The 15,207-nt window shown below is 38.6% G+C and overlaps 1 protein-coding gene across 5 annotated transcripts in view; it reads left to right on the forward strand.

Moving 5' to 3' along the window:
• Positions 1 to 15,207, forward strand: part of TBC1D4 (TBC1 domain family member 4) — a 192,041-nt gene that overhangs the window by 112,711 nt on the left and 64,123 nt on the right. For all 5 annotated transcript variants that reach the window (XM_073212494.1, XM_073212495.1, XM_073212496.1 and 2 more), the window contains exons 2-5: positions 1,123 to 1,707; positions 3,126 to 3,215; positions 6,284 to 6,388; positions 13,210 to 13,342. In XM_073212494.1, coding sequence (XP_073068595.1) covers positions 1,123 to 1,707; positions 3,126 to 3,215; positions 6,284 to 6,388; positions 13,210 to 13,342 — 913 coding nt within the window. The remainder of the gene's footprint in view (positions 1 to 1,122; positions 1,708 to 3,125; positions 3,216 to 6,283; positions 6,389 to 13,209; positions 13,343 to 15,207) is intronic.

The following is a 15,207-nucleotide window of genomic DNA, read 5'->3' on the forward strand; positions in this document are numbered from 1 at the left end:
ATGAGTTCAGTTTGTTTTTTGGTGTTTTTGTTTTTAGATTCCATATATAAGTGAGGTCATATGTATGGTATTTGTCTTTTACTTATTTCATGTAGCTTAATGCACTCGAGGTTCATCCATGTTGTTGCAAGGACAGAATTTCCTTTTTATAGCTGAATAATATTCCATTTCAGTAATATTATACTTCCATTGTAGTGATATTCCATCATCTATCAATGGACACTTAGGTTGTTTTCATGTCTTGGCTATTGTAAATAATGCCATAATGAACATGGGGATATCTCATCTTTTGGATGATAACCATTCTAATATGTGAGGTGGGATCGCATTGTGGTTTTGATTTGCATTTCCCTCATGATTAGTGAGCTTTCACTTTTTGATGAACATTTGGGTTGTTTCCAGTTTTGGGGATATTGTGACTAAGGCTTTTATGAGTGTTTGTATATAAGACTTTGTATAGAGAAATGTTTTCAGAGCTTTTAGATAAATCTCTAGGAGGAATATGACTAGGTCATGAGATGGGTCTATGTTTAACTCCTAAGAAACTGCCAAGCAGGTTTCTAAAGTGGCAGTGCTATTTAACTTTTCTGCATACAGTGTATGAGTGGTCCAGTTGCTTTGCATCCCAGCAGGCACTTGGGCTTTTTGATGTTAGCCGTTCTAGTAGGTGCATAGTGGTATCTTATTAGGTTTTCATTTACATATTCCCTGATGGCTAGTGCTAAAATGGGGTGCCTGGATTTTAATCTTTTCATCCAGAAAGTTTTATTTTATCATTGTTGAAACTTTTGTTCCTTACAGCTGAGGCTCATAATAATTTTTAAAAGCACTCAAAGGACACAGTGATTTGTTAAAGGTTGTAGTGGCCTATATAGTCTCAGGCTTTGTTGGGGAAAGGAATGCATTTAAAATAGGAAGTATAGTACTCATATAATTACATTTCAATCTTAACTTTTAAGTCTCTGTGTCTGATAGTTTATGCTTTATTTTAAATGGTGACTATTACTTTGTATATTTTCTCATTTAGATGAGAATGTATTTCCTGTGATCATACCAGGTCTAGATAACCAATAAATATCTCTAAATAATCAACTGACAGGAGGATTTCCCACTCTTGTCCAGGTTCCTGATGTTATCAGCAGCATAAGACAGTTATCCAAAGCTGCCATGAAAGAGGACGCCAGAGCCAGCAAGGACAATGAGGACGCCTTCTACAACTCGCAGAAGTTCGAGGTCCTGTACTGTGGGAAGGTGACCGTGACCCACAAGAAGGCCCCGTCCAGCCTCATCGACGACTGCATTGAAAAGTTCAGCCTGCATGAGCTGCAGCGCCTGCGGATCCAGGGCGAGCAGCGCGCCCCTGAGGCCGGCGACGACCCGGGCGTCTTCGAGGCCGAGGGGCCCGGCTCTCCAACAGACCTGCCAGACGACGGGGCCAGCGTCGCCAGCGCCCACCTGGCCTTCCCCACTGCGGCCAGCCAGCCCGGGCTTCCTAGCCCTCGACTTGGCTTCCCTGAGCGGATTTTGGAAGATTCTGGCTTTGATGAACAGCAGGAGTTCCGGTCTCGGTGCAGCAGCGTCACCGGCGTCCTGCAAAGGAGGGTTCACGAGAATAGCCAAAAGCCACAGCCGCGGCGGAGACATGCCAGCGCGCCCAGTCACGTCCAGCCGTCAGACTCAGAGAAGAACAGAACGATGCTGTTCCAGGTGCTGTGCACTGTCAGGGTGCCCCGGGGGTGGCAGCATCCGGTGCTGGACGAGGCAGCCAGACGTCCAGCCCACGCCCTTCCTCACTCTGCAAGAGTCCAGTTCTACTTCCCCCGTGGGAAGCCGGTCAGGCAGGTGGGGAAAGCAGAGAGTAGACAGGGCCTGAGGTGGGCACGGACCGTGGATTGCAAGGCACAAGGGAGCAGGGCAGGGAGAGATGGAGAGAGCAGCAATGAAAGGAGCATCATGGAAGGCTGGTGGGATGAATAAGAATAGATCACTTAGTACAACCGTTTGCCTTAGGTTGGTTCTTAAATAAACGTTGTTGGTTTTTAAAGAGCTGGGAAAGCCAGTCTTACAGAGGATTTTGATGTGAATCTCAGAGAGTGATGAGGCATGGAGGCAAAGGAGTTTTCTGGAGAGAAAAAAAGAGAAGTCCAAAGACTTAGGTGTATTTTTAGATGAGAATACACCAATTTATACTATCACACAAAAGAAAAGGTTAAAGAAACACCATAGGCCTGACAAGTTTAGTTATTACAGTTTGGTGCAAGCTGTATTACAGGTGTAAAAGATACATCTGAATTCTAAAAAGTAGTTTTTGAAGTTGTACAGGTTACAGACAGTGTCAAGTTCCATTTAAAAGAGCTCAATTCATAATGATGCCCTGTGGAGTTTCTTTAATTAATACTCGGCTTGTAAGATCTGAGTTTTCTTGAAAAAAATGAGGGTCCTTTCATCCTGTTTACAATGAGAAGGAAATTCCACAGTGTATCTTGATAAACAGTCCCAGTGTGTAATATTTGCTTTTTCAGAAGTTCTTAGGTTCTTTCATTTTGTTTTGTTCTGTTCTGTTTTTGATACTTCTAGGTATATAATTAAAGTATCTTTAGTTTTTTTCTTTGGTGATAACGAAATTTCCCCTTTTCTTCGGGCTATCATATTTATTATTTTTCTTAGCTAGCTGCAGTCCTTGCTATTAATTTTTCTGACTGGTAATTTATTTTCAAAGAATTTAACTTAACCTCCCCAATTGCAAATTTATCTTTCTGTTGATCATTTGGGAGAAAGTGTGATTATAAATTATATTTAAATAATTGGGATTTTTAGAAATCATGAAGTGAGGCAAGGTTGTACTTTTTCAAAAAGACAGTCATTGTTAATCTTGGAAAAAATGGTTTCTTGTTTCTTGGAAATGAAGAGCAACTTGGTTTTCATGATTTTTAGACAAAAGGAAGAAATGATTTGAGGCAGGTGATATTTGGAGTTCATATGCCCATTGGGTTGGATATGGAAGCATACATGAATATGTTTATCTGTGATGTAGTGTTTGAGTTTATATTATTAGTTGAATATTTAATTGTAAAGATGGTAGGTCTTTGTGAGTTGAAATTAATTGGAATATTTCTATTTTTAAGGTTGGGCGGTTTGAGATTAACCTTATCAGTCCAGACACCAAATCAGTTGTTCTTGAAAAGAATTTCAAAGACATCTCTTCTTGTTCTCAGGTATGTGTTGAAGTAGATTATAGTATTTGAAGAAACCAGCTATGTATGGTTTATATATTCATCACAAAATAACTGGGCTGAAGCCCCTGCAAATTTTACTATGTTTTTACTTAAAACATTTTTTAAAGTGGATTTGTCTTAAACTAAGAGGGCTCATGTATTTGTGTTTATGTCAGGCCCTTCAGTACCATAACAGTTGGTCCTCGTTTTCATCAGCCCTTTCTCCTGAGACCGTCACCTCATCAGATTCCCTCCACTGATGGAGTTTTTGTAGTGGTGGCTTCTTCTGAAAATATCTTCACAGCTAGTGTTCCTCAGAATCTTGAGCAGGGGGCCTTGTGCATGTCACCGAGTCCTGTTTGCTCTTTATACCTTAGTTGGTAGTAAAGGAGAACTAGTGCTTTCAGCTTGTATTAATGTAAGTGCTACATTTTGAAAAAGAAGTTTTGGTATATTTCGGTTCTTTTATTTTTAATTCACACACTGTGTATCTGAAAGCTTTTGAAGTCACCAGTACAGCTAAATGTGCCCCAGGTCATACTAGGTATCAACTCGTATCCTAAGTACCATAGTAGTAATTTAGAATATCTGGCCAAAAGTTAGAGCTACCTAGATATGTTATCAACATAGGAAGAATTTTTGAAGATGCTGAAGTAGAAGGAATATCTACCTCTAAATATAAGAAGGTTAAAAAATGCAAAGAGGCTTCTAAGGAATAGAGAAGGGTTAACTACTTTCCTAGCACGGTAACTTGGATGTACCTTCAGGAAATGCTATCTTGCCAAGGACACATCTTATATTTTAATGTTGAAAAATCAACAGACTTCTGTTTTTTAATTTCAAACTTAGCATTGCCATAGGAATGATACTCAGACATTCTTCCCTTTGAAATTGACAGGCTTTTATATGTCTTGTTAATTGCTTTAGCCTTAGCTAATTTAGTTTCACCTCTAATAATTTGTTTTAATATTTGTTCTATTTTATGGAGACATAAAATTATGTTGTGAAGATAAACATTTTCTGCCCTAATACCTTAGAGAGAGGCACCATCGGACGATAAGAAGAATACATGGCAAATTTCTAAATTCCTATTTAAAGGACAAAAAACATGGTGGAAAGATGATTCACTTTAACTAAAAAGTATTTACTATGAATTCTTATAATTACCTTTTTATTGGGGAGTGCAGCATCATAAGCCCTGTGAGATAGGTGTCCCTTTATGGCATCTTATTCTGTAGAGCCTTGAAATACAATATTTCAATAGAAAGCTTAACACTTAGGGCTTCAATTAATGTTCAGTGGACATCTCTACACGCTGGGCCTTATGTCAAGAACTGAGGAGAAAATGGTGTACAAACCAGTGTAGTTCTTGCACCCAGAGCACAGAGAGTCATCCTAAAAAGGCTGTGTCTCTCCTCCCAACGCTCCCCAAGCCACCCAGTAAGTGAACTAGCAATGCTCATTGAACATCCAAAAAAAAATAATAATAATAAGAGCAACAGAAAAAAGAACCAAACCAAATGTATAAAACTGGTAGTTCAAACACAATTTTTGCTTTTCCTTTTTTTCCCCTAAAAAAAAGCTTTGTATTCTGACATTGTGGTTCAGAAAAAGAATTAAGCAAAAATGCAAGAGAAATTTGCGGGAAGGTCTTTGATCGGAATAATTTTCTGGCTAACTTCTGCTCCTCACTGAGTGGCCCTGCTCTTACTACTTCCTTTCACAGATTTGAACTGAGAATGTGGTCACATTCAGAAGTAGCTTTTTAATACATACACAACCATACACAGATGTTTCTTTGTCCAGAATTTGAAAGACTGTGTTCCTGGCAAGCATGGGGGATAAGGCAGTAGATTTCTTTAGTGGATACACTGCCACTGCCTGAAGACTGAGCTAGTTGAAGGGTCTATGAATTTTTCCCATTGGTACTAAGCTAGTAAAAGACAGTCTTTAATCACTAATAAATTGTAGCAGACGGAGCTTACTTTCACCTCATGACTTGTAACTTTACTCCTCCATCTTGACTTTTTTTCTTTTTATCAGACTTGATTTTTTTCCGTCCAATATCCACTGGATATTGAGCATATTATTACAGTAGTGGTTTCAGTTCATCAAATGTGTCAGAAACTATCATAGATATTTCTCAGTTCTAAATCTCAAAAAGTCCTTATAGTATGTGTCATTATTATGATTTTATCATGAGAAATAGAGCCTCAGAGATAATTATTAATAACCTAGTGCAATGTCTTCTACCTAGTAGATGGGTTGAACCAAGGTTAACACACAAATCTGTCTTGACTCCAAAGCCTGCTTTTTTCCAGTGGGATTCAGGTGATTGTAGGACCACTTTAACTTTTTGTCTACCTGGCTTTTCAAAGTACTATGCTTGCTATTAAAATAAGAGTGCTGTCTACTAACCATAGGTTTGTATTCAGGCTGCCTGGAATTCATACATAATTCGGAATTTTTAAATTAAGTTTAGCTGAGGTTACTTAACCTGTGCTCAGGAAGTACAGTAATTTATGAATTTGGATAACTGACATCAGCAATCATTTCTTTAAAGCATTAGTCTTTTAACAGTTATGGCTCTTAAAATGTTTATAAATAGACAAATATTCTAGTATTTTTAATGCATGCTTTTGGGAGTTGCATGCCATCGAGAGCATTGTCAGATGTAGTTTTTTGATTCTTAGCCTCACATAGACAAGAACAGGGTTTATGCTGAATCATCAGACTGCCTGTTCTAAGAAGACCAATAACTCGAAAATTACATTACTTGCGAACACCGAGTAGCAGTTTTTGCAAACTGCAAAACTAACAGTGGATCACTCCATCATATTTTCTTTCTGTGGCTCTGAGCCACAGAGTTTGTCTGAAACAGTCTGAGTTGGTCTTACTCTTTATTTTATCTATCAAAAGGCCTCTTGTAAGTTTGCTATGACTTTGTCCTATTAGAATGTCACAAAGGAAAAATTCATGGCAGTGTGAATGTACAAAGCTGATGTTGACTTCCATAGTATTGATTAGGACATATTCCCATAAACACTGCACTTGTCTTCTCCCTCTAGGGTATAAAGCATGTTGATCACTTCGGCTTTATCTGCCGGGAGTCACCAGAGCCTGGGCTGAGCCAGTATATCTGTTATGTGTTCCAGTGTGCCAGTGAATCTCTGGTAAGGATGTGATTTCTGTCCACATGCTCCTGTCCACACATCCATCTCTTAAGAACGTCCAGCCTCACAGAATGGCCATCAGTGGAAAAAGAAGACAGCATCTGGAAATGTGTTTCTGTTCTTTAGAAGCAGCTCAAAAGTAGAAAAACAAAAATAATTTGTCATGGTAATCATTAAGTCTAGATACTATCTTGAGTTTAACAAATCCAGTCATGGTACCAGTATTTTTGAAAGGTCAAAAAAGACTAATAACAGGGGAAAAGCGGTTACTTTTTCCATTGCTCATGTAGGAGGGTAAGGAAGGCCACTGACCTTATTCTCTTAATTGCTTTAGCATATCATGGTAAGTAATGCGTCTATCAACAGACAATTGAGTCGATCAAAAAACAATGATTTTTGTTTTTTCCCCTTAATTTCATTTGCCCCTGTTCTTATTATTTAAATGCTTTATTCTTTTTGGCCTTATTTTAGTCTTCATTTATTTTCTTTCTTTGAAATTTGAAAATCGATTTTCTCCAACCACCTGCCCCTTCCCTTTATGGGGGCCATTGCAGTTGCAGAAGAAATACTATGTAAGGCAAACTTGGAAATACAGCTGAGTGACTAAAAACATGCTGATGTTTTTCCCCTAGATTTTTTTTTTTGGTATCATTAATCTACAATTACATGAGGAACATTATGTTTACTAGACTCCCCCCATCACCAAGTCCCCCCACATACCCCATTACAGTCTCTGTCCATCAGCATAGTAAGATGCTATAGAGTCACTACTTGTCTTCTCTGTGTTGTACAGCCCTCCCCATGCCCCCCCCATTATTCATGCTAATCATAATGCCCCCTTTCTCCCCCCTAACCCCCCTTATCCCTGTCTTCCCACCCATCCTCCCCAGTCCCTTTTCCCTTTGGTAACTTTACTCCATTCTTGAGTTCTGTGTGTCTGCTGCTGTTTTGCTCCTTCAGTTTTTTCTTTGTTCTTATACTCCACATATGAGTGAAATCATTTGGTACTTGTCTTTCTCTGCCTGGCTTATTTCACTGAGCATAATACCCTCCAGCTCCATCCATGTTGTTGCAAATGGTAGGATTTATTTTCTTCTTATGGCTGAATAATATTCCATTGTGTATATGTACCATATCGTCTTCATCCATTCATCTACTGGTGGACACTTAGGTTGCTTCCAATTCTTGGCTATTGTAAATAGTGTTGTGATAAGCATAGGGTTGCATATGTCTTTTTCAAACTGAGCTGCTGCATTCTTAGGATAAATTCCTAGGAGTGAAATTCCTGGGTCAAATGGTATTTCTATTTTGAGCTTTTTGAGGAACCTCCATACTGCTTTCCACAATGGTTGAACTAGTTTACATTCCCGCCAGCAGTGTAGGAGGGTTCCCCTTTCTCCACAACCTCACCAACATTTGTTGTTGTTTGTATTTTGGATGGTGGCTATCCTTACTGGTGTGAGGTGATATCTCATTGTGGTTTTAATTTGCATTTCTCTGATGACTAGCTATATGGAGCATCTTTTCATGTGTCTGTTGACCATCTGAATTTCTTCTTTGGAGAACTGTCTCTTCAGCTCCTCTGCCCATTTTTTAATTGGATTATTTGCTTTTTGTTTGTTGAGGTGCATGAGCTCTTCATATATTTTGGATGTCAACCCTTTATCGGATCTGTCATTTATGAATATATTCTTCCATTCTGTAGGATACTTTTTTTTTTCTTTTGGTGGTGTCATTTGCTGTACAGAAGCTTTTCAACTTGATATAGTCCCACTTGTTCATTTTTGCTTTTGTTTCCCTTGCCCAGGGAGATATGTTCATGAAGAAGTTGTTCATGTTTATGTCCAAGAGATTTTTGCCTATGTTTTTTTCTAAGAGTTTTATGGTGTCATGACTTACATTCAGGTCTTTGATCCATTTCGAATTTACTTTTGTGTATGGGGTTAGACAATGATCCACTTTTATTCTCTTACATGTAGCTGTCTAGTTTTGCCAACACCAGCAGTTGAGGAGGCTGTCATTTCCCTAAATTTTTATAATTCTTCTTCCCCTTGTGTTGTCCCTCCTAACCATGTTAACACAGACCTTTAGACATATCCCCAAGCTTGGAAGGAAGATACTTTCTTATGCATTTAACGCCCCCATAAGCATTTCTCCCAGGGAAACATACTTGGACATATGCAGATAGTCAGGCAGTATTCTCCTCCTCTTCTTGGTTCATGTTGCCATCACTCCTGCCTAACACCTGCCTTCCCTATTCCCAGGGGGCCATTTAGGAATAGAGAAGAAATGGGAGTGAACTGGTACAAAGTGGCTCTCTGACTAGTGCCTTGTGGGTCTCAACCTTTCTCTCTAGTACTTTAATCACTAACAGTTTCATATTCATGCGTGTTCCCTTGAGTTTTGTTCTCACTCCAGATAGTTAACCACAGCTCTGAGGAATCCACATGTCGGTATCCAGGTGGCCCACTGTACAAGTTTAGTTCACAGCTGGAGAGAGAAATCTGAGAGTAGTTATTATATAAATGATAGTTGAAAGCATGGGAATAGATGAACCCCCACCCAGCAGGAAGCAAGAGAGAGAGAGAAAGCCAGAGATAAGCAGGGACGCAACCCTGGGAAATGCCATCCAAGTAGGAGGTAGGTGGAGAATCTGCTGCCCATCCCTCTCCTCACCCAACCCTGGCCTGGTTCACCCCTCACTCCTTCCCTCCTCTCTCCCTCTTCCTAAGGCCGATTCTTCCACTATGTTCTGGATTCCTTACTCTCCTAGCTTTCCCAAGCCTGTCATATATTCCATATTTTATCTTGGCAGCTCCATTCACCCAGAATCCCAATTTAGAAACTATAATGCATTCTCTTTCACCCTCTATATTCACTTGTTCACCAAATCCTATTCACTCAAAGTTAAAAACGTCTCTTACATCCAGTTCTCCTCCTTTTCCTTTCTGTTGCTTTCCTGATCCTGGGCATTCACCTCCTTTGCTTAGATTGTTGTATTAGTGTGCTAACTAGTCTCCTGCCCCTGGTTTAATCTGTCATCAAAACACTTTCTACATTATGCCATAGCTTTATGTCTCGCAGTGTTTCCTCACCAGAAACCAGCTCATGCCTCATTGTTGAGGAACAAAGTCTAGATTGTCCAGCATTACAGAAGATCCTTCCTCATCTTCTCCAAGGCCCTCTGGAATGCCTTACCCTTCCCTGACTGCATCCTTCCATGTACTGTTCCTAAACCGTTCTTTGCGCCACACTGCAGAGGCTGGTGTGATGTAAGTTTTATTTGGTTTGCTACTGAAGCTTCAGATGGTTCATGGGACACATGGGATAAAGGCTTTAAGCAAGTGGCTGCGGCTCGCAGAAGTGTAGCTGAAGTTCTGAGACCACTGTTGGCTGCCTGGAGTGAGAAGTCCGCCATGGCAGAGGAGGCCAGAGCCAGGGCTCGCTGCTTTTATGCAGTCATGCTGGGAAGGCAACCATGTCAGCTTCAAGGGTTGCCCTCCTACTAAACAAGGAGATGCTGCTGCACTTTTGTGTATTTTCAAGTTCTCTTTCTTACTGCTTCATTAGATGGGAAGCAGGCCTGGCCTTGCTCTGCTGTACCTTGAATTCCCTTCTCCTTCTTTGCTACTATGTAATTTTTAGGGCTCTGCTTAAATATCACATCCTAATGAAGCCTTTTCTGATGGCTTTTTTCAGGAATTGACTCCTTTAGTTGCTCTTGCTACAACTTGTTCCTAGGTACCTAACAGTTCCTACAAATCCGCCACACTTACTTTCCTCTCCACTAGATTGTGAATCCCACATGGTTAGCACCATTCTTATTCTTGTCTTATCCTCCAGCATTTCTGCAATAGCAGGTGCTCGTTGGGCAATCAAATGTGTTCCTCTTAAACTTCAGGCAATCATTTTCTAGGTGCCAGTTAATCTGATTACTGGATAACCTGCATTAAAAGGAAGACTATGTAGAACCTTTTTATTTCCAGCCTCCTACAGGTTTCGTTTTGTTTGTAGCTTTTAGTATTTTCATTTTACGCTCACACATGTAGAATGAGTTTTGAAACAGAGGGTCGGAGTAGAAAGTCTGGGAATGTCCTGCATTTTTCCACCTTAAGAAGCTTTGTGACTAAGGCAACAGACTAGACTGGCTGAGAATGTCTTCCTATTATATTGCAACTGTATCCAAATCTCAGTTTTGGCATCCTTACCCTTAAGAACAGGCCTGTGCTAGAATCTTTGAAACCCTGTTTACTCTAATTTTATCAGTAAGCATCTCCGCTGAATAGTGAAGCATCAGAACTGCAAGCCAGAAGAAAAATTAAAAGTAAATTTCCTGTATAACAACAGGATGGTTTGAGCAGGAGACGCATAGAAGAAAACAGAACAGTCAGTTAAATATTATAGGTCTAAGCAGTGTTAGAACTGATGTGGTTGGCAGTTGTGTAAGACAAATTATTGCAAAGCCACACATGCTGACTTATCTTCTCTGAGGGCAGAAATACACAACTAGCATTTTCTTTGGTTTCTCTGGAGCAGTTGCTGTGAATTGATAAACAGTATATCTGATGGGCCCTGGAGGGTTACATGAAAGTTTAGATGCTCAGTATTCCTTCTTTTCTGGTTTTGTAAAATAGCTGCAGGTGGTTTATCTTGTCTAACCAACCCTTGAAATTTGTAGAAGTAGCCTTTCTGCTTTCCGCAAAGCTGGCTTAAAAGGTCTGAAAATAAAAGGAAGTTACTACTAGTGATAGACAAATTTAACATAAAATTCCCCAAATGCAGACAACAGCATCTAGGGGAAGTATAATCCAAATTTTTAAAGAAGATGCTGGATACCAAGACCCAGAATTTATATGGGGTGGATAGTTAAAAGTTTTGAAGAAAATTAGAATAGATCATCTTTTGAAGTCCTATGCGTTCTGTGGTTCTTAGACTGAAACAATTCTAAAAAGCTATAAAACACCTAAGTCTGTGTATAAATGCCTACAAGCATATCTTCACTATGGATTTCCCCCTTAATATTGTAAATTGGCTCCCTTTGTCCCGTCTCACTTTTCAATGGAAATTCAATTTTGCCCTATGGTAAAGCTATGAATGCTTTATTTTTGTTTATATATAATTGATTTATCTTTGCCTGTTGCTTTACTTTTAACCTTTTAACATAACCCATGATTCATTGTTGGTATATCTAGTCTAAAACATGTAAGTTATTTGTAGTGCACTGATTTGAAATTTTAGTTGCTCTGATCCCATGATAGAATTTGTAGACCATCTGGCAAGAAAATGGTAGATTTAAATAAAATAAAACATTTAAAATTTTAGAAGTCAAATTAAATTTTTAGTAATTTTTGTGGCTGGGAGAAACAGGTAGCCACGTTTCAGAACACCACTGAAATGGCTTCTTGTTTGATGTAGAAATAGGTAAGAAAATATGGAAGTTCGGTATTTCCGTTAAAGACCTTCTATGAAATAACAAATAATAAGCTTACATGAAAGCTAAGTTTCTAATAAATAGAAACCAAAAAATAAAAATAAACATCTGCAAAAGTAATTGAAATTTCTTTTGAATAGATTATAAGGCAAATGAAATAAAAATGCAAAGGCATTAAACATGTAGTACTTTTCCTTTCAAGATTTAGAAGTCTTTAGTTTTTAATTACACTATAAAAGAACAGATTTAATGAATAATTCATTTTTATTCATGAAATGATGTGAGATTATTCATAAGCCTTTGTAAACGGTAATATAGTAAAACATAACTGAGTAATGACTGGCTGCTTAGTGTTTGATCTCTATTAGTAATAAAAAATGAAAGAAAAATTTCTTTTTATTCTGTTTCCTCATGTACTGAAATGCAGAAATAGATTAAATCTTTTAAACAATAGCTTATTCTTAAACCAGGCTGTAGAGGAAGGGGAGAAAGAGTCTTAAAAAAAAATGGTTTATGAAGCATGGTAAATGGTTTTGAATATCAAATCTAGTTTGAATGAGGCCCTTAACACTCCACAGTTCCTCCTGTATGTTTTAGGTGTGATCTGCGTTCTACAACTTTTGATTATTGTGTCACCGAGAAGGAGACATGGCCTGAAGTCAGTACAATAATGTGTGAGGATGAGTTGTTTTGACCTCAAAGCAGCAAGTAGACAGCTAGAATGCCGGCTTCAAATTTACTGAGTCACTGAAACAGCAAGGAAAAAACTAGCCGGCAGTTCTCAAACTGTTGGCCTAGTGGTGAGCGCCAGCTGTTAGACAGCTTGATGTCAGAACTTAGGGTCAGAAATCTGCAATGAAATGATACATTAGAAGCCATACTGACCAGCAAGTTTCATAGAGTTCCTCCAGCAATATTGCTTAAACACATTTTGTTTTTACACTAAAAAATGGTCCTGAAGGTTACAGTAAATTGGATACCTATTAACACAAATGAATGTTAAACCAGTTTTGCTGCTTCCTATGTATTGCAGACAAAACTTCCAAGGAGATCCTTGCCTGATACATTACTTAATTAAGCAAAGACCTGATTGGCTATCAGTTAAACTGTCAATAGTGTAGCATTCAGTGGGATTCAAAATTAGCACTCAGGTTACATTTCAGTATGGACACTACACATTAAAGTGGTCATATTTCATCCAGCTTTCCATTACATGTATAATTGAAGGTCCAACTTCAAGATTTGATTCTTTCTGCGAGCTCTTTAGTCATCAGACGTCCCTTGTTTGTTATTTAATCAACATCAACAAGGTCTCACACTGCTGTTGGGCTTTCAATGTGTGACCACAAAAGCAAACTTTTACAGATCTGAGTTTTGTTTCTTCTCATAGGTGGATGAGGTAATGCTGACTCTGAAACAGGCTTTCAGTACAGCTGCTGCCCTGCAGAGCGCCAAGACCCAGATTAAGCTGTGCGAGGCCTGCCCTATGCACTCTTTGCATAAGCTCTGTGAAAGGATCGAAGGTACAGTATAACTTGGCCTGGGCAAGAGAGGAGTTTGCTTTGGCACTTGGGAAATGAGAAAATCGCTACTGTCCTTGAATGGTTCTTTGTTTCAAGGTGAAGTAAGAGCCCAAAGAATAATTTCTCAAGTCCAGTCAACTCTGTGCTATTAGTCTTTCCTAGCTGCTTGGCTTTACCCTGCCTCTTTCTTTTTGTCTCTTTTTTATCTTTTATTTTTATTCTGAAGGCAGACTCCAGGAAGGGAGTTATATTTCCCACAGTTCTCAAGACTGTGCTGTCTACACACTGGGAACTGACCAAATATTTGTTGAATGAACAGAGAGAGAAAACCATCCGGAAGGTCAACTGTTTATTTAAGTCTCTCATTCCCCCCTTGTTTGATGATGTGTTCCTTGTGCCTGAAAGTTTAGAACTAGATTGAAACTTGGGTGGCTTTTGATGGATATTTGACAATGACAGAGAAGATAATAGATGTGATAATATACAGCAGATGTTTTTTTGCTTTTAGCTGTGTTGGGGGGAGGGGAAAGAGGCAAGAGGGAGAGGTGTCTCAGTGATGCACTTTCCCTTTCTGTCTCTTAATAACAAAAAAGTTTGAAAAGTATTGCACAAAAGGAGAAACATAATATAAAAATTTTTTTTATTAAGGTATTATTGATATACACTCTTATGAAGGTTTCACATGAAGAAAACAATGTGGTTACTACATTTACCCATATTATCAAGTCCCCTACCCCAATGCAGTCACTGTCCATCATTGTAGTAAGATGCCAGAGATCCACTATTTGTCTTCTCTGTGCTACACTGTTTTCCCTGTGATCCCTCACACCAGGTGTACTAAACATAATACCCCTCAATCCCCTTCTCCCTTCCTCCCCATCCACCCACCCTCCCTCCCACATCCCTCCCCTTTGGTAACCACTAGTTCCTTCTTGAAGTCTCTGAGTCTGCTGCTATTTTGTTCCTTCAGTTTTGCTTCATTGTTATACTCCACAAATGAGGGAAATCATTTGGCACTTGTCGAGGAAAACATAATTTAATAGACACTTGTTAAGCATCTACTATGCACCAGGTAGTTTACTAAGCACTGGGGATACAGAAATGATCGCAGTGTAGACTATGTTCCCAGAAGGCTTAGAGTCTAGAGTGGACAGGCATGCAAGCATATTAATGCCATTCAGGATTATAGGTGTTATGATAGAGGGGGTGAGTGCAGATTCTGGAACAAAGCAGAGTGGTCTAGTCATTGTAAATGCAAATTTTGATTTCTGTAGGCAGCAGAATCGTAGGCCCATATCAGAGCAACAGTGTTTATTGAATTTCCATTCAATTTTTTGACAAAGGATAATTTTGATATAATGTTCATATTTTAAAATTTATAATTCTATGGAATGCACATTATTTTCAAGCATATATGTAAGTATTTCCAAAAGGTTGGAAAATTCTTTGTTGTATGGTAAAGTGAACTTTATGAATCTGTAGAAGAATGGCAGAATTACTCAGGAAATGGTCTTGGACGAATTTGCTGTCCAAAGATTCCTTCCACTTACTCTATTCAAAATACTTTCAAGATGGATCAAAGTGCTCAGTGTAAACAAAATATTAATATTATTAAATGAAAATATAATTGTCTTATGTCTTTAAATAAGGAAGCCTTTATTGAGAAAGAAATATGCAAAAATTGTTAAGACATTGACATAGTTGACTTCATAAAAATGTAAAGTTTTTATATAACTATTTACTTGGAAGTTAAATGATAGGCAACAAATGATAGCAAACGCATGCAGAAATTGTAAGAACTTTCATCATCAATAAGAAAGAGATAAAACCATCAGTAGGAAATTATGCAAATCATATTAGAAAAT

Source organism: Manis javanica, chromosome 9 (genome assembly GCF_040802235.1).
Source record: "Manis javanica isolate MJ-LG chromosome 9, MJ_LKY, whole genome shotgun sequence".
Taxonomy (NCBI): Eukaryota; Metazoa; Chordata; class Mammalia; order Pholidota; family Manidae; genus Manis; species Manis javanica.